The following is a 23,890-nucleotide window of genomic DNA, read 5'->3' as shown; positions in this document are numbered from 1 at the left end:
AATTTTATTTTATTTACTAATAGCCACCACACTTAAATCATGAAATGTTTAAGTGCATCCTAAATGAAAATATGTATTTCTAAATCAGAGGTGATATAAAATTAGGGGAAAAAATCTCATCAATATTTACTTAAAGACACTATTATTAGCACATAATTAAATCTTCACAGGTATAACAAAAAGTGATGTAGTTTTTCACTGACAACAAGTAGCAATATTTTGACTCTTTCCAACCTACATCTCAATTAGCAGTTAAAGTAGTGATGGCAAAAGTACCGGAAAAATAATGTATTCTCTACAGTAGTAGTATCTTGGCAGTCTAACTGCATACTGCTTGACTACCAAAGAATCTATTACTGTGATATGCCCCAAATGACAAAATCAGCGTTTTCAACAAATATTTCAAAAGAAAGTCCCATTTTGAAAGAAAAAAACTACAGGTTTTAAAACATAAAGCAAAAGAAACTGATTTTTAAGAAAAGCAACTTTCTAACATACATTTCTCAAAAGAAAACATAACGAATGTTCACAGAATTTCTAGGACACTAATGAGGCCACTTTCATAAACTAGGAATTATTATTTGAAATTAACATTCCAAAACAGCAAACCACGTACTTGAGACTGAATTATGTTAATATATATGTGGTTTTAAAACATATAATGTATTCATATAACGTAATTCCATCAGAACCAGGAGAACTAACATTTGCATTGAAAACCATTCAAAATACTTAATGGTTCTATTTCTTAACATTACCTGTTGACTCAACTTTTTGAGGTATGAAATGACACTGTAACTAAGTCCATATTCCATACTGTCTGCTATTAGGTTAGGTGCTCCCATCATTCTAACAGCTTTCTTCAAAGGCTATAGGAAAAAAGAAAATATCACTCAATCCTAAACTTGTCAAAAACTTATGGCTACATGTATTGTCAGTTTTGAAGATTTCCCAAGAAAGACTTTCTTCTTTTCTTCAATAAGAGAGTAACATGATCATATTTGTATTTCAGTGAAATGTTTGCCTTAAAAAGGACTAGAGGCTATATTTTACCAACACCCGGGCAAGAAAGGGTAAAGTCCTGGACTCCTTAGTATCCTTGGAGATACTAAGTTTGGAAGAAATGGGGAAGATACAGATCACAGAGGTAAATTTGATAGAAATTAAGTAGTAAGTGAAAAGAAGTCAAGAAAAATGGAAGACTTCTACTTTGGGTAACTGAGTGGGTTGTGGCTCAACCATTCACTAGCTTTGTGACCCTGGACCAAGTTATATCACTTCTCTGTGTCTGAAGTTTTCTTTTGTATAACAATAATAGTATCTACTTCATAGGGTTGCCATGGGATTAAATGAACTATACATGTAAAGCACATATAAAAGCATCTGGTACACAGGAGGCATTCAGTAAGTGCTAATCATTACTACTGTTACTATTAGCTGAACTGAAAAATCAAAACAAGCTCAGAGGGAAAAATAAGAAGGAAAAGCCAGTTTAATATTTGCTATGTATAGTGTAATACTTTTCAATTGTAAGGAGAGCCCAGTCGAAACCACTTGTGCAACGAAAAAAATCACCAGTATATTTGAGTGGGAAACAGTCAAAAAAGGATGACAGCCATTCACTGACACCAGACAGTGTATATGCACTGGTGTCAAACTGGAATCAAATCCAGCTCTGACATCTCAAATCCATGTAGCTTTGCCTGAATTCCCCAGGTTGCTAGGAAAACAGAAGTAAGTCAACAGACATAACAGTTCATATTCAGTGCGTCTTTCTTTTCACTCTCTTACATGGCAGGCGCCATGTGCTAGACACACAACTCATCTCTTACAACTCTAAAATATGATTTTCAAAGCTCAAGACACTAATGCTCTTAGTAGAGACCATTTAGAAGGATTATAGTCAAATGCTATACTATTCCTCCATTTTTAAAAGTAAAAGTAATGTTTAAAAGTGCTTTTAGCATTGGTCTTTTTAGTAAGAGGTTACTTTTTCAAAAAGTAAATAATATATTTAATAATATATACACTACGGTCTTACCTACTGTGATACACTAGGTTGTTAAGTACAGGTGGCCACTGAGCAACATCGGGGTTAGGAGTGCCAACCCCTGCACAATAAAAAATCCGCAGGTGACTTTGACTCCCCAAAAAGTTAACTAATAGCCTGCTATTGACCAGAAGCCTTACTAATAACATAATCAATTCACACAAATTTTCTGTGCAATATGTATTATAGACTGTATTCTTACAGTAACACTGAGGTTTATCTTGATTTTTTTTTTATATTTTCAGGCTATACGATTCATCTGAGAGTTTTTCAAATTGCCACATGTCTAAAAAATTTTTTCCATTATATTTATTGAAAATAATCCACATACAAGTGGACCTATCCTCTTCAAACCTGTGTTGTTCAAGGGTCAACTGTAGTCACAATCTCGTGGTTCTAAAAATAGGAGTCTATAAGAATATATACTTATCTACCTAAAAACATGTTTTTAGAGATTTAGGGAATAATGCAACAAAACTATTCTGTACCCTTAAGGAATAATAATTATAAAACTGCAATCTAACAAGGCAGTACAACAATTGGAGCTATTCTAAAAGCCAGGCTGCCTGCGAGTAAATTCCAGTCTCCCACACAAGTAGCCTTGGACAAATTACTTAATCTTTTAATACCTTAGTTTCCTCATCTATGAAATAGGAATGATGATCTCTACCTTGAAGGATTACCATATAAACTAAATGAGGTAAAATACTTAGCATAATATCAGGCCTAAGGTAAGCATTATATACATGTTCTCATCGTCATTATCACTGCCATCATCATTATTCCACAAATCACTGAAACCTTTCTTTCCCATTACATCTTTATCGGTCATTTGTACACTCAATTTTCATGACATTTATATATTCTATACATTCTATAACAGCAGTAAATACAAGTAAACTATAAGCATAATGTAAAATTTTGTAACAAGTTCTATTTTTAACGATCACATTCTTACCCCAAGATAGTAGGGAGGCATTGTCTTCAAATAACTTTCAAATGACTGTCTCCACTTCAATGTTGGTTTTGCTTTATGTACTTTAAACAAGTCATCTATAAATGAATGTGAACAAACTATCATCATTTTTTTCAGACACGAAAATCAAGTCAAGCACGTTTCATTTTTAAACACTGCTTTTTTATTTGTAAGAGAGTAACATATCAGACATCAATTTTTAACAAAATTAATAGTGGCAAAATTTTGGTTCTGCCATTGAGCAGTAATACCATTTTAAAAACAAAAAGATGCTAATCATGATCTAATATTTCATGAAATAAAGGTAGAATCAGATAATACACAAGAAAATCTGTACACTATCTAGACCTCAACATAAAACAGATTTGAGGACAGAAACAAAGTGTACACAATGTTTTCAATAAAATATACCTACTAATATTTTGACTATAAATTTTCTTTTGACGATAATATTTAAATCTGAAGTGGTTCCATGCATAGAAGTCTTCTCCAACAGTACTGCTCAAAAATTATAGCCAGAGGGTCCCCAGAAACTAACTTTAGGCTTTTATTATATCATTGGAACACATTCATTCATTTAAAAAATATGTGCCTGGATGGCTCAGTTGGTTGAGCGTCCGACTCTTAATTTTGGCTCAGGTCATGATCCCAAGGTCCTGGGATCAAGTCCCATGTCAGGTTCTGTGCTGAGTATGGAGCCTACTTAAGATTCTCTTCCTTTCTCTCTGTCCCCCTCTGTCACTCTCCCCCACTCACATGCACACTCTCTCTCTCTAAAAAAAATAAATAGACAAGTATGTGCCAAATGAAAATTATAGATACATTCTTAGAAAGAAAATACATTCAGATCTATAAATATATGCTTCTACAAAAATCCTTATTTACCAAATACAAAGCCTCTATTACCAATTCTCACTATGTAAGAAAGCTAACTTGTAGAAAACTTGGAATACTTAAAGATTTAAAACACAGTATCTTCAATAGTTTGTAGAATCAAAGGTGTTTTGACACTGACTTTTAATTTACCACAAACATACACAGGTTGCTATAAAACAACCTTAGATAGGTTCGATATTTCAGAGTATTAACAACAGTTCCGTTAATTTCCACAAAACATGAGAACTTACAAAGACATGTTCCCAATCTTTGTTTTTAGGAAAATCAGTATGTATGCTGAGCCACTGAGAATGGGACACGAGTGACTTACCTAGAAGGGGCAAGAGGACGGGGTAATTGTAAGGCATCACAAATAAGTTGACACAGTTCAGTGCTGTACTGGCTTTCAAGTAACCAAAGGGATGACCGAGCTCGCTGTATTTTGCACTATTGCTCACATATACCTGTTAAAAGGGAGTGGTTGAAACTTCACATTTAATAACCTTTACAGAATGTAATTGAAACCATTGATTCAATTTAACTTTAACTTTAAAAAAAAAAAAAAAAAAAAAAAACACATCCAACTTCAATTTTTAGGTCACTGTAGTTGCTCAGCTCACCTGCCAACATGTTTGAGGAGATTTCCTTTCCAGGATAAACTGAGTCAGTGGCGAAGGTTCCAACTCATATTTGTCAAAAGGCAATTTGTCAATAACCATCGGTTCACAGTCTGTACAGGAAAACTTCACTACAGGATGAGATGTACGAGGTGGCTAGAGAGGAAAGTCTTATTATTACTATTTACACAAAATACCAGAACAAACTCATTTTCCATATCCCTCGCTATCAAAATTTACTCAAGTCCTCAATTTTGCTGGTTAGTTTAATTTACTACTGACTACACTATTAAAGCTGAAAGAAAATACTTTAAAATGTAATGCTTAAATTTTATATAATACTCACCAAAAAAAGACAAACCATTTATATATAGCATAAAAATCTTTTTAGGTGGTAAAATCAAATTTGTCAGAAGTGCAAAATTTTGGAATAAGTGAGTACTCATAAATTGTCACATCTAGGAAACAACTGAAGTACAGAAACCTTAGTAAGTTCTCAATTGTAGCAATTTAATTTCTTGTATGGAGTGGTAGCTTCCAAACTGATAATAGACCTTGTGGTCAGTAAAAATTGCTGAATATATATTAGGACATATACACATTTACTTATAAATTATCTGTAAATTAACGTATAAGTATGTAATAAGATATATACCAAAATAATACTAAAATTAGGAGAAAAATATACATTAAAAGAAGTTCTAATGTTTTCCTTCCCTATTCCAGTAGACCATTTGGTTACCTCTGTGGTATATACACACTACTTTGGAGAACCTGATCTAAAAGTACAAAAAACCAAAATACCTTAAAGGAAAAAAAAGACATGTTAGAATCCCTGCCCGCCAAATAGTCTCCTTCCTAAAAATCTCACCAATTGAAGGAAATGTAAGCTCTGAAGAAATAACCTGAAATTTCACAGTATGAAAGACTCTTATTACTCCATTACTACCTACGCCCTGGTGGGTCCCAATCCACCGTGTTGGGACCGGATCTCTCTCACCTCTCTTATGTTCCAACTGCCTACTAGACAAAAGTCCCTCAAATACATTATTATGCAATTCGTTACTTCTCCCCTAAGCTACAAAACCTGTTCTAAAAACCTAGGGGTTGGTTATCCTTAACATCTCTTTATCCTCCATATTTAACTATCACAAAGGCCTAGATAAAATCCCGCAAATTCTAAACCACGAGGCAGAACACATCAACTTGGCCGGTGCTCAGTATTTAGTTACTGCCCTCTGTCAGTACTAAATTCTCACTCTCTAGAAATTTATCTTTTATTTCTTAGTATTCTAATTTATGCCATCATCATTTCTCAGACTAGACTAGTACAACTACTTATTTTTCATGGCCCTAATTAGCTCCCTCCAATCAATCCCATAGCCACAAAATATAAATATGATCATGTCATTTCCCTATCTGCAATTATTTGGTAAAAGTAGCAAGCTAATCACCTAAAAATAGGACCCAGACTCTTTTCTCTAAACATCAGATACAAAGAGCCTTGATGATCCGGTCCCCATCTGCCTTCAACCACCGCACACCGTGTACACCCCACGCTCCAGCCATGCCAAACGGACTTGCAAGTTACGCAAGTAGATCATCTTCTCATACTCCTGCTTTCATGTCATCCCTGGCAGCTTTATTATTTTCTTCCTTGCATATTGGCAAACAAACTAAGTCTTGAAGTCTGAACTGGCAAGTAAAATGTCTCAGAGATTTTCTCCCTGACACCCTTTCTTGCCCTACACTCCCAGGACATACCAGGCATTTAGGCATCACCTCCTCTCGGCTCTGCTCCATCCCTCTTGCACAGTTAGCACACTGTAGTGTACTGTGTTTACAGTTACAAGTCTGACCTTCCTATGGAATGGCAAGATGCCATCGTTTTAGAAGGTAAGCACCATCGTTTTACTCATACTGTGCTCCTGTATCTTGCATGTAACTGACACATATCTTACTGAATCAGTCCATAAAAGTCACTTATCTTTTTGGATTAAAATATTGAGATCCAAGAGCAACAATGTGTGTTGGTGAGAGAGGGTGTCTTCCAGAACGTGACAAAGAAAAGTTTGCATTTGTTACTTCATTTAATCCCCAAAACAATCCCATGAGATAGGAGCTATTATCTCCATTTAACAGACAGGAAATTGAGGCTTAGAGAAGATAACAGACCAAACTCACAGCTAATAACTCGTGGAACCGTGATTTCAATTCAGAACCAGGGGCGGCTGGGTGGCTCGGTCAGTTAAGTGACAGACCCTTGATTTTGGCTCTGGTTGTGATCTCACCGTTGGTGAGTTCCAGTCCTACTCTGGGCTGCAGTGACAGTGCAGAGTCTGCCTGGGATTCTCTCCCTCTCTCTCAAAATAAATAAATGAACATTAAAAAACATCTACTTAGAGGCACCTGGGTAGCTCAGTCAGACTCTTGGTTTCTGCTCATGTCATGCATGATCTCACAGTTTGTGGGTTTGAGCCTCGAATTAGCCTCTGTGCTGACAATGCGGAGCCTGCTTGGGACTCTCTCCCTCTCTCCTTCTCTTTCTGCCCTCTCCTGCCCCCACTGCCTCTCTCTCAAAATAAATAAATGAACCTAAAAAAAAAGTAGGTATCTTTCAAAACATAAAAATAAAAAAATGAAAAAATCTATTTATTTTGGTTTAAAAAAAACAATTTTTGTTTTAAACAAAACAAAAAATAAAAACTCAGAACCAGTTGCTAATAACTCACATTTAATTTTAGTATCATTGCATCTTATTTGAATACTATTAATAAAAATTTCATTTCCCCACTAATATATCCTTCAGTACTAAATCTTGCCAGTGCTTTCCAATATTGTCTCTTTATGATTCTCTCTTCCATCATCTTAATTCAAACTCTCAACATCTCTTACGTGAATCATAGCAATAGCCCTCTAGATAACCTGCTTTCTTTCCAACTCATCTCCTAATATTGCTGCATGTGACAACCACCAGATTAAATTTCCTACAGCATCACTCTGTTAAAAACATCTTCACTTATTCTGTGAACCCCAATGAGAAAAGCTCAAATTCCTTAACCATGCATTTAAAGTCGTGAGTACTTTGGTTTATTTAATAGTATTCTCAATGTCCCACATACATGGTATGACCCACCTATACTCTGCTATTTCTCACTCCTCTAAATACACCTTGTTCTTTTTTACTTCCATACTTTTTCTCACATTGTTTCCTCCCCAACTGAAATCCTACCCACACTTAAAAATCCTCTAACAATTTGCAATAGGCCATTAGAGCAGTATTAACAGATTATGCTTGTGACACTGGTTTTGGATTTCCTTCTATTAGGACTTAACAAGTACTACACATATACACAATAGAATGAATAACCAACAAGGCAATATTTGACACAAACACAATATCTGTTCTATGAAAGTTGAATGGACACCCAAAGGGAAAGTAAAATGACAAAAGAAATTAAGAGTTTATCTATAAAGGCCAGATTTTAAAACTATGATGATTCAATCAGAACAAGGAAAGGAATAAAGAAGATACTTCACTAAAATTTATAAAGCCTTAATTTCATGTATTACTTCATTAAATCCCTACTAAATAAAGTAAATCTCACTTTACAGACCTGTATAGAGTAAAAGTAAAAAGTACCCTGAAGAATTGATATAGGTTTAAAGTATAAAGGTTTCAACTTGTGCACTCTTGGTGGGAATGCAAACTGGTACAGCCACTGTAGAAAACAGTATGGAGGTTCCTCAGAAAGTGAAAACTAGAACTACCCTACAATCTAGCAATTGCACTACTAGGTATTTACCCTAAGGACACAAAAATACGGATTCGAAGGGAGACATGCACCCCAGTGCAACATCATTATCAACAACAGCCAAAATATGGAAGCAGCCCAAGTGTCCATCGATAGATGAATGGATAAAGAAGATGTGGTATATAAATACAATGGAATATTATTCAGCCATTTGCAACAACATGAATGGAATTAGAGAATATTATGCTAAGCAAAATAAATCAGAGGGAGACAAAATACCGTATGATTTCACTCATGTGTAACTTAAGAAACAAAACACAGAAGCAAAAGGAAAAAAATAAGAGAGACAAATCAAGAAGCACTCTCAATTACTGATGGTTACAAGGGGAGGTCGGCAGGGGATGGGTCAAATAGGTGATGGAGATTAAACAGAGCACTGTGATGAGCACAGGGTGATGTATGGAGGTGCTGACTCACCATATTGCACACCTGAAACTAATATAACACTGTATGTTAACTAGAATTAAAATAAAATAATGAAGTATAAAGGTTTCAGAAAGGGTTCAGTTTAATTCATGTATGATAACTGCATGAAACATTGTTAAAACTGCTTCATGATCTTTGAAATACAGTTCCTATCTTCTAAGGGTAATAGCAAAGAACTACTGTCATGTTCTCCCACACAGTATCCTATAAACCTTCAGATACCAGAAAAAAATGTTGATCTGAAAAAACAGTGTATTAACAACACCGAATAGATATTAATTTACATAAGGTTATCCTATCACTATAAGAACCATATAGTGAATACTGATAATTCACAATGATCATTCAATAAGCCCCACTGTTTCTAAAAATAATTCATGTAAACAAGACTAGAAAGTCATTTCTACCTTAAACTTCTGAATGAGAACACTGAACATAACCTAAAACCATGAAAGTCTACATGAATTTCTAAGACTACGTCCTAAAAGATTACAAACAAACAACTGGAACTATTTTCTAAACTTTCATTTAAATTCTAAATTGTGTCCTAGAGACAAGCCCTCACATTATATTATATTTAGAGATCAAAGAGAAACTCTTGTTCCATCTATGATTTTGCATCCAGATGCCAATCATAAAAACATAAGCATAGTATTAGATTCTAAAGAAAACAGACACCTTTTTTTCCTACTACTTCATAACAATACAGTGTACGAAATCAAGTAACAGCTTACCATAGCACTTTGAACATTGTCTAATTCCAATAAATTAGCCACCCCTTTGATAGCAGTTCTTAAAACTAGTATGAAAAGCAGTTAAGCGGCACCTGGGTGGCTCAGCGGGTTAAGCATCTGACTACAGCTCAGGTCATGATCTCACAGTTCAGGAGTTCGAGCCCCACATCTGGTTCTGCGCTGACAGCACGGAGCCTGCTTGGGATTCTCAGTCTCCTTCTCTCTCTGCCTGCCATACCCCTCCCCCCTCCCCCCCGCCACGCATGTGTTCTCTCTCTTTCTCTCTCAAAATGAAAAATCTTTAAAAAAAAAAAAAAAAAAAGAGCAGTTAAATGGTTACTATTACAAAGTCACAGTCTCTCAGGTACTTACTAGTGTTGGAGAATTCTGATCTGGCCAAAAAGATTCTGGAACGGGCCAATGACCTATAGGAACCCCAGTTTTAGGATTTGGTCTCACATATATGAGTTTGTGACAGCTATGCCAGGGCTGTGATCCAAAAGGCCTTGATATATCTGGCTGCCCATCTGTAGCAAAGAAATGCAGACAAAGAAAGCATATGTCAATAAGGAAAAAAGCAAAAAAGTTAAATTATATCCACTGTTACGTTGCTTAATGAAAATGTCTGAGTTTTCTCATTTTTCTTGAATGGTTCTACTATCATGACTACTTAACATTTATATTAAAATTCATGAGAGAGTAAATTCTGCAAATTCCAACTATGAGTTCAACATTTGAAAGGAGGTCCCACAGTATCCTTTGCTTGCCGAGTCAGAATATGTAAAACCTCCTTTATGGTAAATACTTGTTTAATGAATGATAGGTTTTCCCTACCAGATGATAAGGGCAAACACCCAATCTCTTCATCATCATTCTTAGCTTAGTAAATGCTAGGTAAATACTGCTAAATGAATATTTCTTTCAAATCATTTTAACTAAAGCCTATTTAACTAAAAAAAATTTAATATGCAAATCCAGATACAAAGCACCTACCTTTAATCTAAAATTATTCTAGCAAAATAGCAACTGTCTTCAACAGTTCAATAAACATTTACTTGGTGCCTAACGCTAAGCCAAATATTAATATAATTCAAAAATACATTCCATGTCTAAGAATTCAATTAAAGAAAAAGCTTGTTTATTTAAACCAGAGACAGTGACATAATTTCTATAATCTTACCATCTTCTGCTCCTTCCCTATAATCCTCCTCTGAGAGTACCCATTTTTTTTATCTTTATGACTTTTCTCTTCTCCCAGTTACCCACTGTAGTGGACAACCTCTGCCAGGTGTCATTAACGACTTTCTAATTCTTGTTCTAAGCAATGCCATACTACATACAGGGTCCCAGATATAAGCTGTCCGTTGGTTCTAGTGTAACCCCTTATGCCCTCTAGCTTATAGAAATAGTTCATGATAACAGAATATTAAAATAAAGTCAGGTGGGGCTTAACTAGAGTTAATAGAGTCCAGCTTAATGGCAAAGGCTAGTTTCTCATTTTTGTAACCACACAAACCGTTTATTTGTTTCTGACCAGTTTGATCCTTACAAAATGCAGCTAAGGAAATAAACACCTAGGATTGAACACTCTTGTGAGTTATGGGACACAGGAGAAGCATATATGCTGGGGAGAAGCAAAGTGGCACACTTTTTCCTAAAAAGGAAATATAAGGTGGCTAATCTGCAAATGGTTAATAAGGTTTTCGACTCCTATAAAAATTTCAGGCTATCAACAATCAATATAAAAAAGTGATGCTACTGAACCACTATCGGTTCACCTTGACTTTCCTGTTTAATTTTCCCTCTTTACCAATAGCCATTTTGTCATCTCAACAATTTGACCTTGTCCATCTTAAAGCCAAATCATGGTAATTTTTCAGTTCTAGTTCAATGATGAACTTTAGAATGTCTATAAGAAAAGTATAATAATACCTTCTACAGGGGAAGGATCTGGTCCTGCTTTTTCAAAGTTTATTACCACCCCACTTTGCACTTTCTGTACCAAGGACTCCAGACATTGATTAAGCATTCTTGGAGAACATACAGAGTATGAACGGCCTGAGATAAAAAGAATAAAGTTAGTTGCAGAAATTTCTACCTTCAGCAAGACAGAACCATAGTGAGGTTTCTGATACTATTAACAAAAGTTCAATGGTAAAGTTTGACTTTATTTCATGATCTTATGGAAAAACGAAGAAAACTAGTTATTTTTAATCCACCAACAATTCCATTTTATGAGAGTATGTAAACTTTTTCTTCTAAATATAGGTATACAGAAAATAGAAATTTGGTCTGAACAAACAATGAAAAAAATCACATTATATACTTATATATGTAGTATATATGCATATTATATAAAATATAACTTAAAATGCATTTATAAAATTATCTCCCAACTGTTACCAATTTATCTTTCATACACATACACAACATCTAATAACTAACCTTCAAAATCTTACTCCTGCTCAACAAAAATATTATCACTAAGATAAATGCTAAGCACATGGCAGATAATCAATAATTATTTAATTGGTCTGATGGAAATTATTGCATATTTTAAACATTTGCACTTTAACAAATAGATGGTAGCATGGGCTTTTCTGAATTTCATCTGGTTTGCATAGTTGGGAATTAACCTATCTTAAATGAATTTCCCTTTTGTGTATTTTAACCTATAGGATTTTTAGTACAAAGCATTTAAAATGCTAGTGGTTAAGACAAAATACTAGTGAAAAGATCTCTTAAACAGGGATTTTCAATAAATATATCTAGAGCTGTGTTGTCCCATACTGTAATCATCAGCCATATATGGCTACTGAGAACTTGAAATATAACAAGTCCAAATTTAGATGTATACTAACCATAAAACATACACCTGATTTTGTAAAGTTAATAGGAAAAATGTAAACTCTTTCAATAATTTTTAAATATCATTTTCATGTTGAAATATTTTTATTTATTGACTTAAAAGATATTAAAATTAATTTCACCTTTCAAGTGACCACTATAATATTTATGATTACATATGTAACTGGTTATCATATTTCTCTCATAGGTGTTGATCCAAACCAATGCTGAAAACCTTCAAACATCTTACAATGTTATCTGCAATAACCTCACTATGAAAACAGTCCTACTCTTTTTTCTGATTCCATCAATTATTTCCAAATACAGTTATATGATTATATTTGACCTATCAAATTGCTCATATCAGTTTATACTTAACATGTGATTTGCGAAAGGCTACTCAGAAAACATTAGGCAGTAGTAGGATTCAAATCCTCAGAGTCAGCTCTACTTAGAAAAACAAGTATCATATAACAAACAACTTACCTGTATGCGATAATAATAGTCGTAATCATAAAAATACCTACCAATTACTGAGTGTCTACATGCCTGGCACTATTCTACTTGCTTTATCATATTAATTTATTTAATCCTAACCACAACTGTATGGGTTACTTTCTTCATTTTATAAGTGAGAAAACTAAAGCACAGAGAGGTTAATTTATCCAAATTAGTAACAGCAGTACAGCCAAGAGTCAAACCCTTACAGGTTATTAGAAACTTTAATCTGGGTATACTCTTTTCCCTGGAAATCATGATGTTAATTTGAAATTAGTATTTTAACACTTTATTTATTTTTGAGACAGAGCATGAACAGGGGAGGATCAGAGAGAGGGAGACACAGAATCTGAAACAGGCTCCAGGCTCTGAGCTGGCAGCACAGAGCCCGACGTGGGGCTCGAACTCACGGACCGTGAGATCATGACCTGAGCCGAAGTCGGCCGCTTAACCGACTGAGCCACCCAGGCGCCCCTGAAATTAGTATTTTAAAAAGAATGCCTAAATGGAACCACACTTATTTGAAAGAATTGGCAGATTAAAATATTTTTGAGTCAAACATATATAAAGCAATATATAGAAAGGCTGATCATCTTAATACAAAGTATTTAGAAGATCATATAAAGGCTGAATATCTTATTTCATTAAATTTAAGCATATTCCTAAGAAGTCATAAAAAAACAAAAGTTTCTAAAGTGTAATTGTAGCAATTCTCTCTGCTCTTCTAACCTGTGTCATCATCGGTTGGTGATTAGAAAAATATGAGTAAATGAGTTAAAATCTTAGTATAAAAGATACTTTATTAAAATTAAAGAAAAAGCTAATAAACTTAAGTTTCCTGGCAAGTAATAAAGATCCATTAATTCCTTTGAAAGTTAAAGAGGAAATAGGAAATTTTGGCATCTTTACAAAGTAAGCCTATATCCTATGTAATATTTCTTTTATTCTCTAGATCAAAACTCATCTCTTGTACTGTACGACCCTTTGTATTGAAGCAATAAGTTTCTAGGATCACTGCTTATGTTTGTGAGACAAGCACATACCTCACAGTCAAGAAGCTGGCTCACTTATTGTTGTGTAGAGTCCACAAAAACATCAAACTAAATAAAGTGAGTCTAAAGGCAAAAGTGAAAAAAAATATTCTCCCACAGAAGCCTACTATACCAGCATTTTAGTCAAATGGAAAAGAGATAAAAAGAATATTTCCAGTAAGTTGAGCAACAGTCCTTGTAGAGGCTAAGAAAGTTAAACTGATTTACTCTACAATCTTACACAATTTTTGTAAAATGCTTCTACCATCATCTCCATTGAGCATTTTTTGACTTGATAGCCCTGTACCTCCTCCAAACCTGCTTCTCCCTGGTGTGCCATCTCAGTCCATGTCATAGCCATTTACCTCCAATATTCAGGTCATCTTTCATTCTTTCTTCCCTCACTGCCCTCATCCTTAGTTCCCCTTTGCATCAGACCACCTCTCACCACCCACAAACCCGGCACTTTACACCAAAGTACTGTCATCTCTTAACCAGCCTCTCTGTTTCTATTCTTGCCACTTTACGCTATATTCTCATCCAACAGCTGAAGTGATCTTTCAGATAAAGAAATCAGATGTCACCTCCTATATAAAAAGCCCCCGGTGCTTCTCGTCATATTTGGAAATAAACAATATTTATTATAGCCTAAAAGGTTATTCAATATTTGTCCTTTGCCTACTGCCCTAAACCCACCTGTTTACTCTCTACTTCACATCAGCCTTCCTGCCGCTCACCAAAATACAGAGTGTGTTCCTTCCCTTACTACATCTCTCTGTATGGTTTACTCCATTATTCAGATCTTTGCTCGAATGTTAAGTAGACTTACTGTGAGGGATCATTTTACGATATATAAAATATCAAATCATTATGCTATATACCTGAAACTAATACGCTGTAGGTCAGTTCTACCTCAATAAAGATTCAGTGAACATGCTGTAACAATAAGTTTAGAGAGATTAATATTTTTAAGACACAACTAAGACTGATTTAATCTCTATTAAAACAAGCGGCTTTACCTTTAAGGTTAGAGATATACAAATGTAATTTATAAAATAAATGTTGTTGGGGCACCTGGGTGGCTCAGTTGGTTGGGCAACTGACTTCAGCTCAGGTCATGATCTCACAGGTCGTGAGTTCGAGCCCCGCATCGGGCTCTGTGCTGACAGTTCGGAGCCTGGAGCCTGCTTCGGATTCTGTGTCTCCCCCTCTCTCTGCCCCTCCCCTGCTCATGCTCCGTGTCTCTCTGTCGCTCAATAATAAATAAACGTTAAAAAAAAAAAAAAATCTCTTAAAAAAATAAATAAATGTTTTATTTCTTTAAACAAGTATAATAATCTCCGAGGATAACTAATATATTAAATTGATTCAAACTAGGAGGGGTAAGCGTATCTTTTAGGTTTATGGCTTAAAAAAAAAAAAAAGTCACCTCCTCAAAAGACCTTCTAAGAACACTCATTCTCTGCCTCAAGTTATTCTCTACACCCTTACCCTACATTTTCTTCATAGTAAGTAGCACTCTCTAATAGTGTTTATTCATTTTATGATTTTATCTATCACACAGTCCAAAAAAGTAACCTTTGCTTATTATTGTTCCTGCTGTATTTCCAGCACCAAGAACAGTTATATAGAGTGGATACTCATTCATTAGCTGATAATAAAAGAAAATCGCTTACAATGACAATTATATAATTTTTTTAAAGTACACATAGAAAACATAACAAAATACTAATGATTTTGGCAACACAGGCACATTTCTTTCCAACTTTTCCCTAGTAAACAAGAATTATTCTATGAAGGCAAAATAAATGAACATACACTACTCTTACCATTAAGTTTAAAAATGCACAGGAATTGTTAGTAGTGATTATATATCTGGATAGTGCAATACTAGTGGGTTTAACTTTTCTGTTCTTTCTACTTTTCTAGTGCTTTATCCTCAAAACTTTCGTTAGTAAAACTTTCGTTTTAAAATAATAAAAAAGGAATACATATTATTCAGATCTATGAAAAGGTGAGTGGCATTTGAGCAGCTTCTCATTATTGCTATAGCAAGAGCATGAAAAGAGGCAAATAAACCACTACATCAGGAGACATTCAGGATATGTATTTGGGGAAGCTTTTCCTGACCAAGGTTTCTGGGTCATTGAAAGATATTACCAAGGGTGACTTCATCTGGAGATGTTCCTTTCAAAGAATAAGCAGAATAGCTTTAGTACATTACTGCCAAAGGCAAGGATATTAACCACTACATGATCTCTCAGGTTCACTGCAGACCCTCTCTGCTTATACCACTCACTTCATTTCACACTCTGAATATTCTTGATTCTAGGAGACCAAAGTTACAGTACATATAGTCCCATAACTTTACCCTAATTCTGAGTAAATAATATATAGTAAAAAATTTTCCAATGCAAAAGTGTTAATTACAGCTTTAAGGACTTCAATCTGTTAATTAAAAACTAGAACTAAAAAAAAAAATTATATTATCTATCTACCTATCTATGTATAGATATAGATATAGATATAGATATAGATAGATAGATAGATAGATAGATGTATCAGGATTTTAGCAAGTAAGTCAGTTCAAGGCTAAAAACTAAACTTTTCTGAATACAAATGTGAATCTACCCATAGAACAATTGGGACTGTCACTGAAAAATATTATCCATGCACAAGGAATTGTTAGCAGTGAATTTTCACATTTCGATAGACAGGTTTTCCCTTTAAGATGTATGTATATAACTTTTTTTTTTTAATATAAATTAAACTGAAAGAATTATAAGAGTTCACCAGAAAGTACTTCTATAAATAAGAACATTTAATAATGTGAAAACAACTTCCTAATTATCTACTTTACATATCTGTGTAGGTACGGTACCTGTTTTGTCTGTGAATTTTGCAGATTTCCAAATTCCCCACAGAATTGAAGAAAGGTACCTAAAATGTTAATTATAAAATCTCATATTTTCCTTTAAACTGATACAGCTGGCTATGACTGTGTCTGGAGACTAATAACGTCACAGGCCTCTGACACAGGTGAAATAGTGGTATGCCAGACCTGGACATTTTAGTATCAAATTCCTTAGGTGAGAACTAAAATGCTCCATGAAAGCAAGAATACCGTTGCCTGTCATACTCACTACTGAAGTCTGAAAGCATAAGATAGTGTTTCATACACAGTAGACACTCAATACCTATCGGTATGAATTTAACCCACCTGCTGACCAATTCCACATTACAGAAGTTCTGAGTCTGTTACATATTTTCTTTCAAGAGTATCATTACTGTTCACTTAACACAGGGACCAGATGGGTAAGACCTCTCTACCTGGTCCTCTAACCTGCTATCCAGCTTTCTCTTTGCCTCTTGGGAAAACAGTACTTAACCAGGCATTGATCATTATATGGTTGATGAGATGATTCTCAAAATTCTCTGCATTTTTCACAGAAAATAATTCTGCCACATTTGTAAATACTGGTAATCTTTATAGAGAAGAAAAAAAGTTTAACAACTTCAAATACCAGCACTTTCTATATGGGTAGAGAAAAAGACCATTCATTTCAGATCCAATAGTTTTAAACCCCATTCAAATCAGATCGCAGACATTCATCAATGGATTTTTAAAACCATGTAGGTCTACTAATTCCTACCATTAGCGTGTTGAACGACAACATGGAGGTTTTGAAATGTGCATTTTAAAACATTCAGACAAACTCTGCCTTAACTCACTGGATTACTGCCAGGAGAAAAACTTACCGCCTGTCACTTCACACATTGGTGTGATCGCAGAGTCATCTAAAGGCACACCTGTCAACTGTTCTGATTCTACTGACATGGTGCCAGGCAACCGCAACACTAGTGCAAAGAGTCTCTGATCCCAACGAAAAGGTTCCTTGGTCAATTCACTTCCAGGCAAAGGAGAATTAAGAGGTAAATGAAGCTGAAAATAAGGGGGGAAAAAGGTAAGATTTCCACACGATGTTTTTCTCAAAAGACCACATTAATTACACGTATATTAAAACTATGTATCACGAGTCTCCTATCACTCAAAAAACAAGCTCAAGAACAAAAGCTTATACAGATACAGCTAAAATAAGCACATGAGACATAGTTACTTCATTCTCCTAAGTTTTTACTCTAAAGACCTCGGTTGAAAACAATCTGTTACTGTAAATGCTTTTCCAGATTTCCATTCAACTGACCACCAAGTGCTGGACTGCTTCCAAATAAATCATTTCATTTAATCATTAAAACAGGCCTATCACAAATATCTTATTATTCCTGTTTTCTAGATTAAAACAATGTCTTGCAGAGAGTAAGTGATTTGGCCATCTGGGTCCAAGTCACTGCTTTTTCTGTTACACCACAGCAGCCTCAAACATCTCCAGTTAATAATTTTAATTATGCTCTACTTGTGACAAAACACACATTCCCCAAAGCACCTGCATAAAAGTGAATTTTGTCACTTTAATTACATGTTAAATGTATTAAAGATAATGATTCTTCCCACATCTGAGTAAAGGTAGAGGGTTTTTATTTCTCCATGTGTTTTTTAATAGATGTGTTTTCCCAACCCCATCAGACCTGCTAAAATAGAATCTAGGATTCTTCAGAATCTTCAAAACCTTTGAAGTAATTCTAATGGGCACCTCTGCACCAAAAGAGTAATAGAGTAACAAGAGAATCCACACATTAATCTTAGAGTAACTAAATGGGGACAACCAGACAGAATATGTATCAAGAAGTGACCCAATAGCAAGTGTGTAACACTGAAAGGAAAGAAAAGGGGAAAGGGAAAACTAGGCTGAACCTAATCAAGCCTTTCATTCTAAATACCAGTTTACAGGGACTACTGGGGAGAGGGGATCAAGTTAAATACCACCCCAAGAAGCAAGAAGTCAAAGCCAGCAAGTGGGACAACCTACAGGGCAGAGGAGGACCTGATTTCTCCAATAAATCAATGGCCTGAAAACGCAAAGTGTGGGGAGTGGGGAGAGCTGGTGGAATATTATAGAATAAAATGAAGCAATCAAAAGCAAAGATTTTCGAGACAATTGGGGAAATTTGGAATAATATTACTGGAATTATTAATTTTTTAAGTGTGAAAATGACGTGGTGCTTAGGGAAAAAAAAATCTTTATTACTTATATAATTTATAGAAAAATAAAGCCTGGGATCAGCATACTCAGGATTTATTTAGAGTTTTCTCTAAAATACAGAAAACACTTAATTTTTTAATTTTTTCTTAATGTTTTATTTTTGACAGAGAGACAGTACCAGCAGGGGAGGGGCAGAGAGAGAGGGAGACACAAAATCCAAAGAAGGCTCCGGGCTCTGACCCATCAGCACAGAACCTGAGCGGGACTCAAACTCCCAAACCACGAGATCATGACCTGAGCCAAAGTTGGACGTTTAACCGACTGAGCCACCCAGGGGCCCCCAGAAAACACTTTAAATCAACACCTCTAAATTAACTGCCAAAGTTTATACTGCTTTGGTCATACAGCGAACTTAACTGTATTGTTTACAGCCTTTCTATTTCTTAACAAAGATTTCTAATCTTGATAAATTAGGAATTTAAGTCATTCTACACTGACTTAAGACTCAAGTTTCTTCATGAGTTACATTAAACCATTAAAAAAAAAAAAATCAGATTCTATTCTAGGAAGAGAATTCCTAGTGAAGCCCTGCTAAACTGGCACCTCTCTCCGAAAGGTTCATGCCAAGAGAATATGCTGCAGGATCAAAATCAGCCAAGGTTTTGTGACCATGGCCAGGAGTCATGAGCTTTTCCTCTGGCACTGATCCTACTTAAAGCAGAAGTCAGTGGCAGTAAGGAAGGAATGTTGAAGAAATCTGGGCCAGGATGTTCTGTGATGAAGGTTCCCTAACCTCAAAGGCTCCGTGACTCTCGGAAAACAGTTCAGGAACTCCAAGCCCTTGCTAATATTACCACACTGCCAAGAAGACAAAGAGGAAAAGCCTATTTCTATCAGCTCCTTTACTCCAGACCAGTTACCTCTGTACCTGGGAAGCACAACGATTTCGTGCTTGGTCATTTTCTCTCTAAGATCACAAAAACATCAAAGCACAAGTGGCACTGGAGGAAGAGGGTTTTGAACTGTTAACAGAATTACTCTGGATGTCATGAATACATGGAATTGTCTCAAGAATCCAGTGGATAACAGCACTGCACTGACCTCATATATAAGCAGCACACAGCACACTGACAGACCACAAACTATACACACATACACACGAAACTCATCAGGTAATAATCTCTCTCCCTCTCTTCCTCCCCCTCCTCCCTCTCTCTCTCTCTCTCTCTCTCTCTCTCTCTCTCTCTCTCTCACACACACACACACACACACACACACACACACACACATATCAGATAATGATAAGCATCTACAAGGGAGACAATACACAACGAAATAACTGGCCTTTGTAGAATGCCAGATCTGGAATTTATTTCAAATACATAAATCAAACAACTAAGAATGGTCACAACCATATTTTATACAGTTATATTAATTTTATAAACTTGTCAAATTTTTATTCATTTTTCTATTTATCATTTCCCCTTCCCCATATCACAACTACCCTTTCTCATCAACAAAGAAGAGGGATAAAAAAGCCCCTATAGCTGAAATGTGCTAGTAAAACTGGAAGGAGCGATGGCAGGCAAACAGGGACAGGACAAAGGGCCTGAAGGAAAAATATTCTTAGGAAGGTTGAATTACTCCAAAGCTAAAGTCTACAGCTGAAATTCTAGCAATGTGTTAAAATCACAAATGGAGGTCTCTCTCAATATATGGACTTTGAGAATCAAGGCAAATTGCACATAAATCAAGAAAAATGTTAAAATTAACCATAAAAAATGTACAAAATTATGAATAGGTTATTTCCCAACAGTGAAAAATGGGGGGGTGGGGTGGGGAACCCTGAGAAAATCCATATGGCCACATAATACAAATTACAATACTGAGGAGATACCATTTCACACCCATCGTATTAGCAAAATTTTAAAGGTTGACAAAAGTGATGACAAGTATATATAGCAATGGGAACTTTCCATCACTCCTACATACAATCATTTTGGAAAATAATTTGATAATATCTGGTAAGCTAAAGTCGAGCTTACACTAGGACCCACTAATGCCACTTCTAGGTATATGTCTTAGAGAAACTCTCATATATTTTTACAAGAAGCCATGTAAAAGAATACTGTCTACAACATTATTTGAAACAGGAAAACAGGAAACAACCTAGAAGTCCAGTAAAGGAATCAATAAATAAACTGTGGTCTGTTTATAAACCAGAGTTGAAATGAATAAATGAGACCTCTAAGATCCAATATGAATAGATCTCAAAACAATATTTTTTAATATAAAATACATACAATTCATGCATGCATACATAAAATAACATTAATCATGTATGGACAGCTTGATATATTTTCACAAGTTGAATGTCCTTGTGTAATTAGCATTTATATCAAGAAACAGAACCTTACAATTTATGCCCCCTCTAGTCATTATCCCTCTCCAATTGATCAGTTTTTCTTGATTTTGAACTTTATATAAATGGAATTATAGAATATGGTCTCTCTGGTTTATAGCTCCTTCCATTCAATATTATGGGGGTGAGATTCATACTGCTGCACAGAAGTGTAGATCATTCATTCCCACTGCCATATAGTGTGTGAGTCCGAGAGAGAGACAGAAGGAAAGAGGGACAGAGAGAGAATATGTACTGGAATTTATCTACTTTTTTGTTGATAAGCATTTAGGTTGTTTCTAAACAGTACAACTATGAAATTAAAGCATGTATTTATGAAAAACATTAAGTATGCATTTCTGTTGGTATATACCTAGGAGCAAAGGTGCTCTTTTGTGAAGTGCCTGTTAATGTCTTCTCTCTACTTTCTAAAAATTGAGTTACCTGTCTTTTTTTTATTGATTTGAAAAATTATTAATATATTCTGAATGAGTCCCTTGTTAGATATACATATTGTAAAGACCTTCTCCCACTTTGTGACCTCTTTTACTATTCTAGTGGTAGCTTTTTATAAATTTATTGTAAGATCTTATTTTTATCAAGTTATATCTTAATATCTTATTTTTCTTACATAGTTAGCACTTGTTGTGCCCTCAAAGATCATGAAAATGTTCTTCTATTTCCTAAAAGCTTTATTATTTTACCACTTACATTGAAACCTGAAATACACCTGGAATTGAGTTTGTTATATAAGGTAGAAATGAAGGTGGATTTTTTTTTTCTCCAATGGATATCCAAATGACATGCTATTGAAAAGAACATCTTTTCTCTGCTGTTCCAAAATACCATCTTGTTCTTACATGGGGTGACACTACAAGTGTGAGTCTATTTGTGAATCAAAACAGTATCAGATGAAAAGAAAGCAAGATGCAAAATGGCATACATAGAAAAGCATATGTACGCACTGTTAAACAAGTACTTCACCTTTTTTACATATGTTTAACATGTGCATGTAGCAAAAGAAATAAAAATGAACTAAAAAGCAACAGACAAAATTCTTGATGGGGTGGGGATGAGGAAGAGGGAAGAAAGTTAACACTGAGTACAATGTTCTTTCATTCACTAAATTTTTAAAATTTTTTTAAGATTTTATTTTGAGAGAACACATCATTATTGAATCATAATCAATAATAATTACTGAAACCATAATCTACATTTTTAAAAATCAAGTGTTGACATTATCAACAATAGCCAAACTATGGAAAGAGCCCAAATGTCATCGAGTGATGTATATCTATACAATGGAATATTAGCCATCAAAAAGAATGAAATCTTGCCATTTGCGATGACGTGGATGGAGCTAGAGTGTATGATGGTAAACAATATTAATCAGTCAGAAAAAGTCAAATACCATATGATTTCACTCATATGTGGAGTTTAAGAAACAAAACAGATGAACATATAAGAGGGGTGAGAGAGAGAGAAACAAACCATAAGAAGCGCACAATGATAGAAAACAAACTGAGGGTTGATAGAGGGGGTGGCTGGGGGATGGGTGAGATAAGTATTAAGGAGGGCACTTGTAATGAGCACTGGGTGTTGTAAGTGATGAATCACTGAATTCTCCTGAAACCAATATTGCACTGTATGCTAACTAACTAGAATTTAAATTAAAAATTGAATAAGTAAATAAGTCCCATTATCACAGAATAGGAAAAAAATAAAAATCAAGTGTTGAAATATCCATATTTAAAAAAAACTAATTTATTAAATGGAAAAAAAACTTTAATTATGAAAATAAGTACTTTTAGAAAACAATTTTGAACCATCCATTTAAAAATCTAGTGATTTTAAGCCACTAATCAGTATATCTTATAAACAATTTATATTGTTTTTATAAAGCGTCCTATGCTTTTCCCCTAGTTACTCTTTTATCCAATGGAGAGAGACAGCAATATACTCTCTCCCTTTTGCTGTTCTCTCCCAATTCTCAAATACATGAGAATAACAATAAAAATACACAATAATTAATAGCTAGCATATTGAGCACTTACTATGTGCCAAACACCATTCTATGGGCTTTTCATATAATATTTATAACAAAACAACACGGTAGGTACTATTACTATCCCTGCTGTAGAGGTAAGTTGTAATATAAAATTCCATGTCAAGAGAAATCAGCTTGGAGAATACATACTCAAATAATCCCTGCTGTAAAATCAAGTTGAGAGCATCTAAGGACTGCAAGTTTTAAGAACTGGATAAATCATGCTCAATTTAACAATACAATAATTTTTCCATAATCATGATATTGGTCTTTATTAGGGTCTTCATAAAATTATACTTGGCAAATTTCAGTCTGATGGACTAACAAAGAAAATTATTGTTTACACTAACAAAGTTTTATTTTTACTTGTATACAATTGAGGTTTTCTATATTATTTTAAATGACTCATTTCATTGATACCACCATTACAGACATTTTTGTAATTATCTTGGTAGCTGACAGAAAAGAAA

The 23,890-nt window shown here is 34.7% G+C and overlaps 1 protein-coding gene across 2 annotated transcripts in view; it reads right to left on the bottom strand.

Annotated features, from left to right (window-relative positions):
• INTS6 (integrator complex subunit 6) overlaps positions 1-23,890 on the bottom strand; it is an 89,608-nt gene that overhangs the window by 14,151 nt on the left and 51,567 nt on the right. For both annotated transcript variants that reach the window (XM_049647438.1, XM_049647437.1), the window contains 7 exons: positions 17,630-17,813; positions 11,427-11,552; positions 9,867-10,021; positions 4,523-4,675; positions 4,234-4,366; positions 3,009-3,103; positions 759-869 (listed from right to left, as the gene is read on the bottom strand). In XM_049647438.1, the coding sequence (XP_049503395.1) occupies positions 759-869; positions 3,009-3,103; positions 4,234-4,366; positions 4,523-4,675; positions 9,867-10,021; positions 11,427-11,552; positions 17,630-17,813 (957 nt within the window). The remainder of the gene's footprint in view (positions 1-758; positions 870-3,008; positions 3,104-4,233; positions 4,367-4,522; positions 4,676-9,866; positions 10,022-11,426; positions 11,553-17,629; positions 17,814-23,890) is intronic.

The sequence above is a fragment of the Panthera uncia genome, assembly GCF_023721935.1.
Source record: "Panthera uncia isolate 11264 chromosome A1 unlocalized genomic scaffold, Puncia_PCG_1.0 HiC_scaffold_16, whole genome shotgun sequence".
Lineage (NCBI taxonomy): Eukaryota > Metazoa > Chordata > Mammalia > Carnivora > Felidae > Panthera > Panthera uncia.
This window is presented reverse-complemented; position numbering and strand designations above follow the sequence as displayed.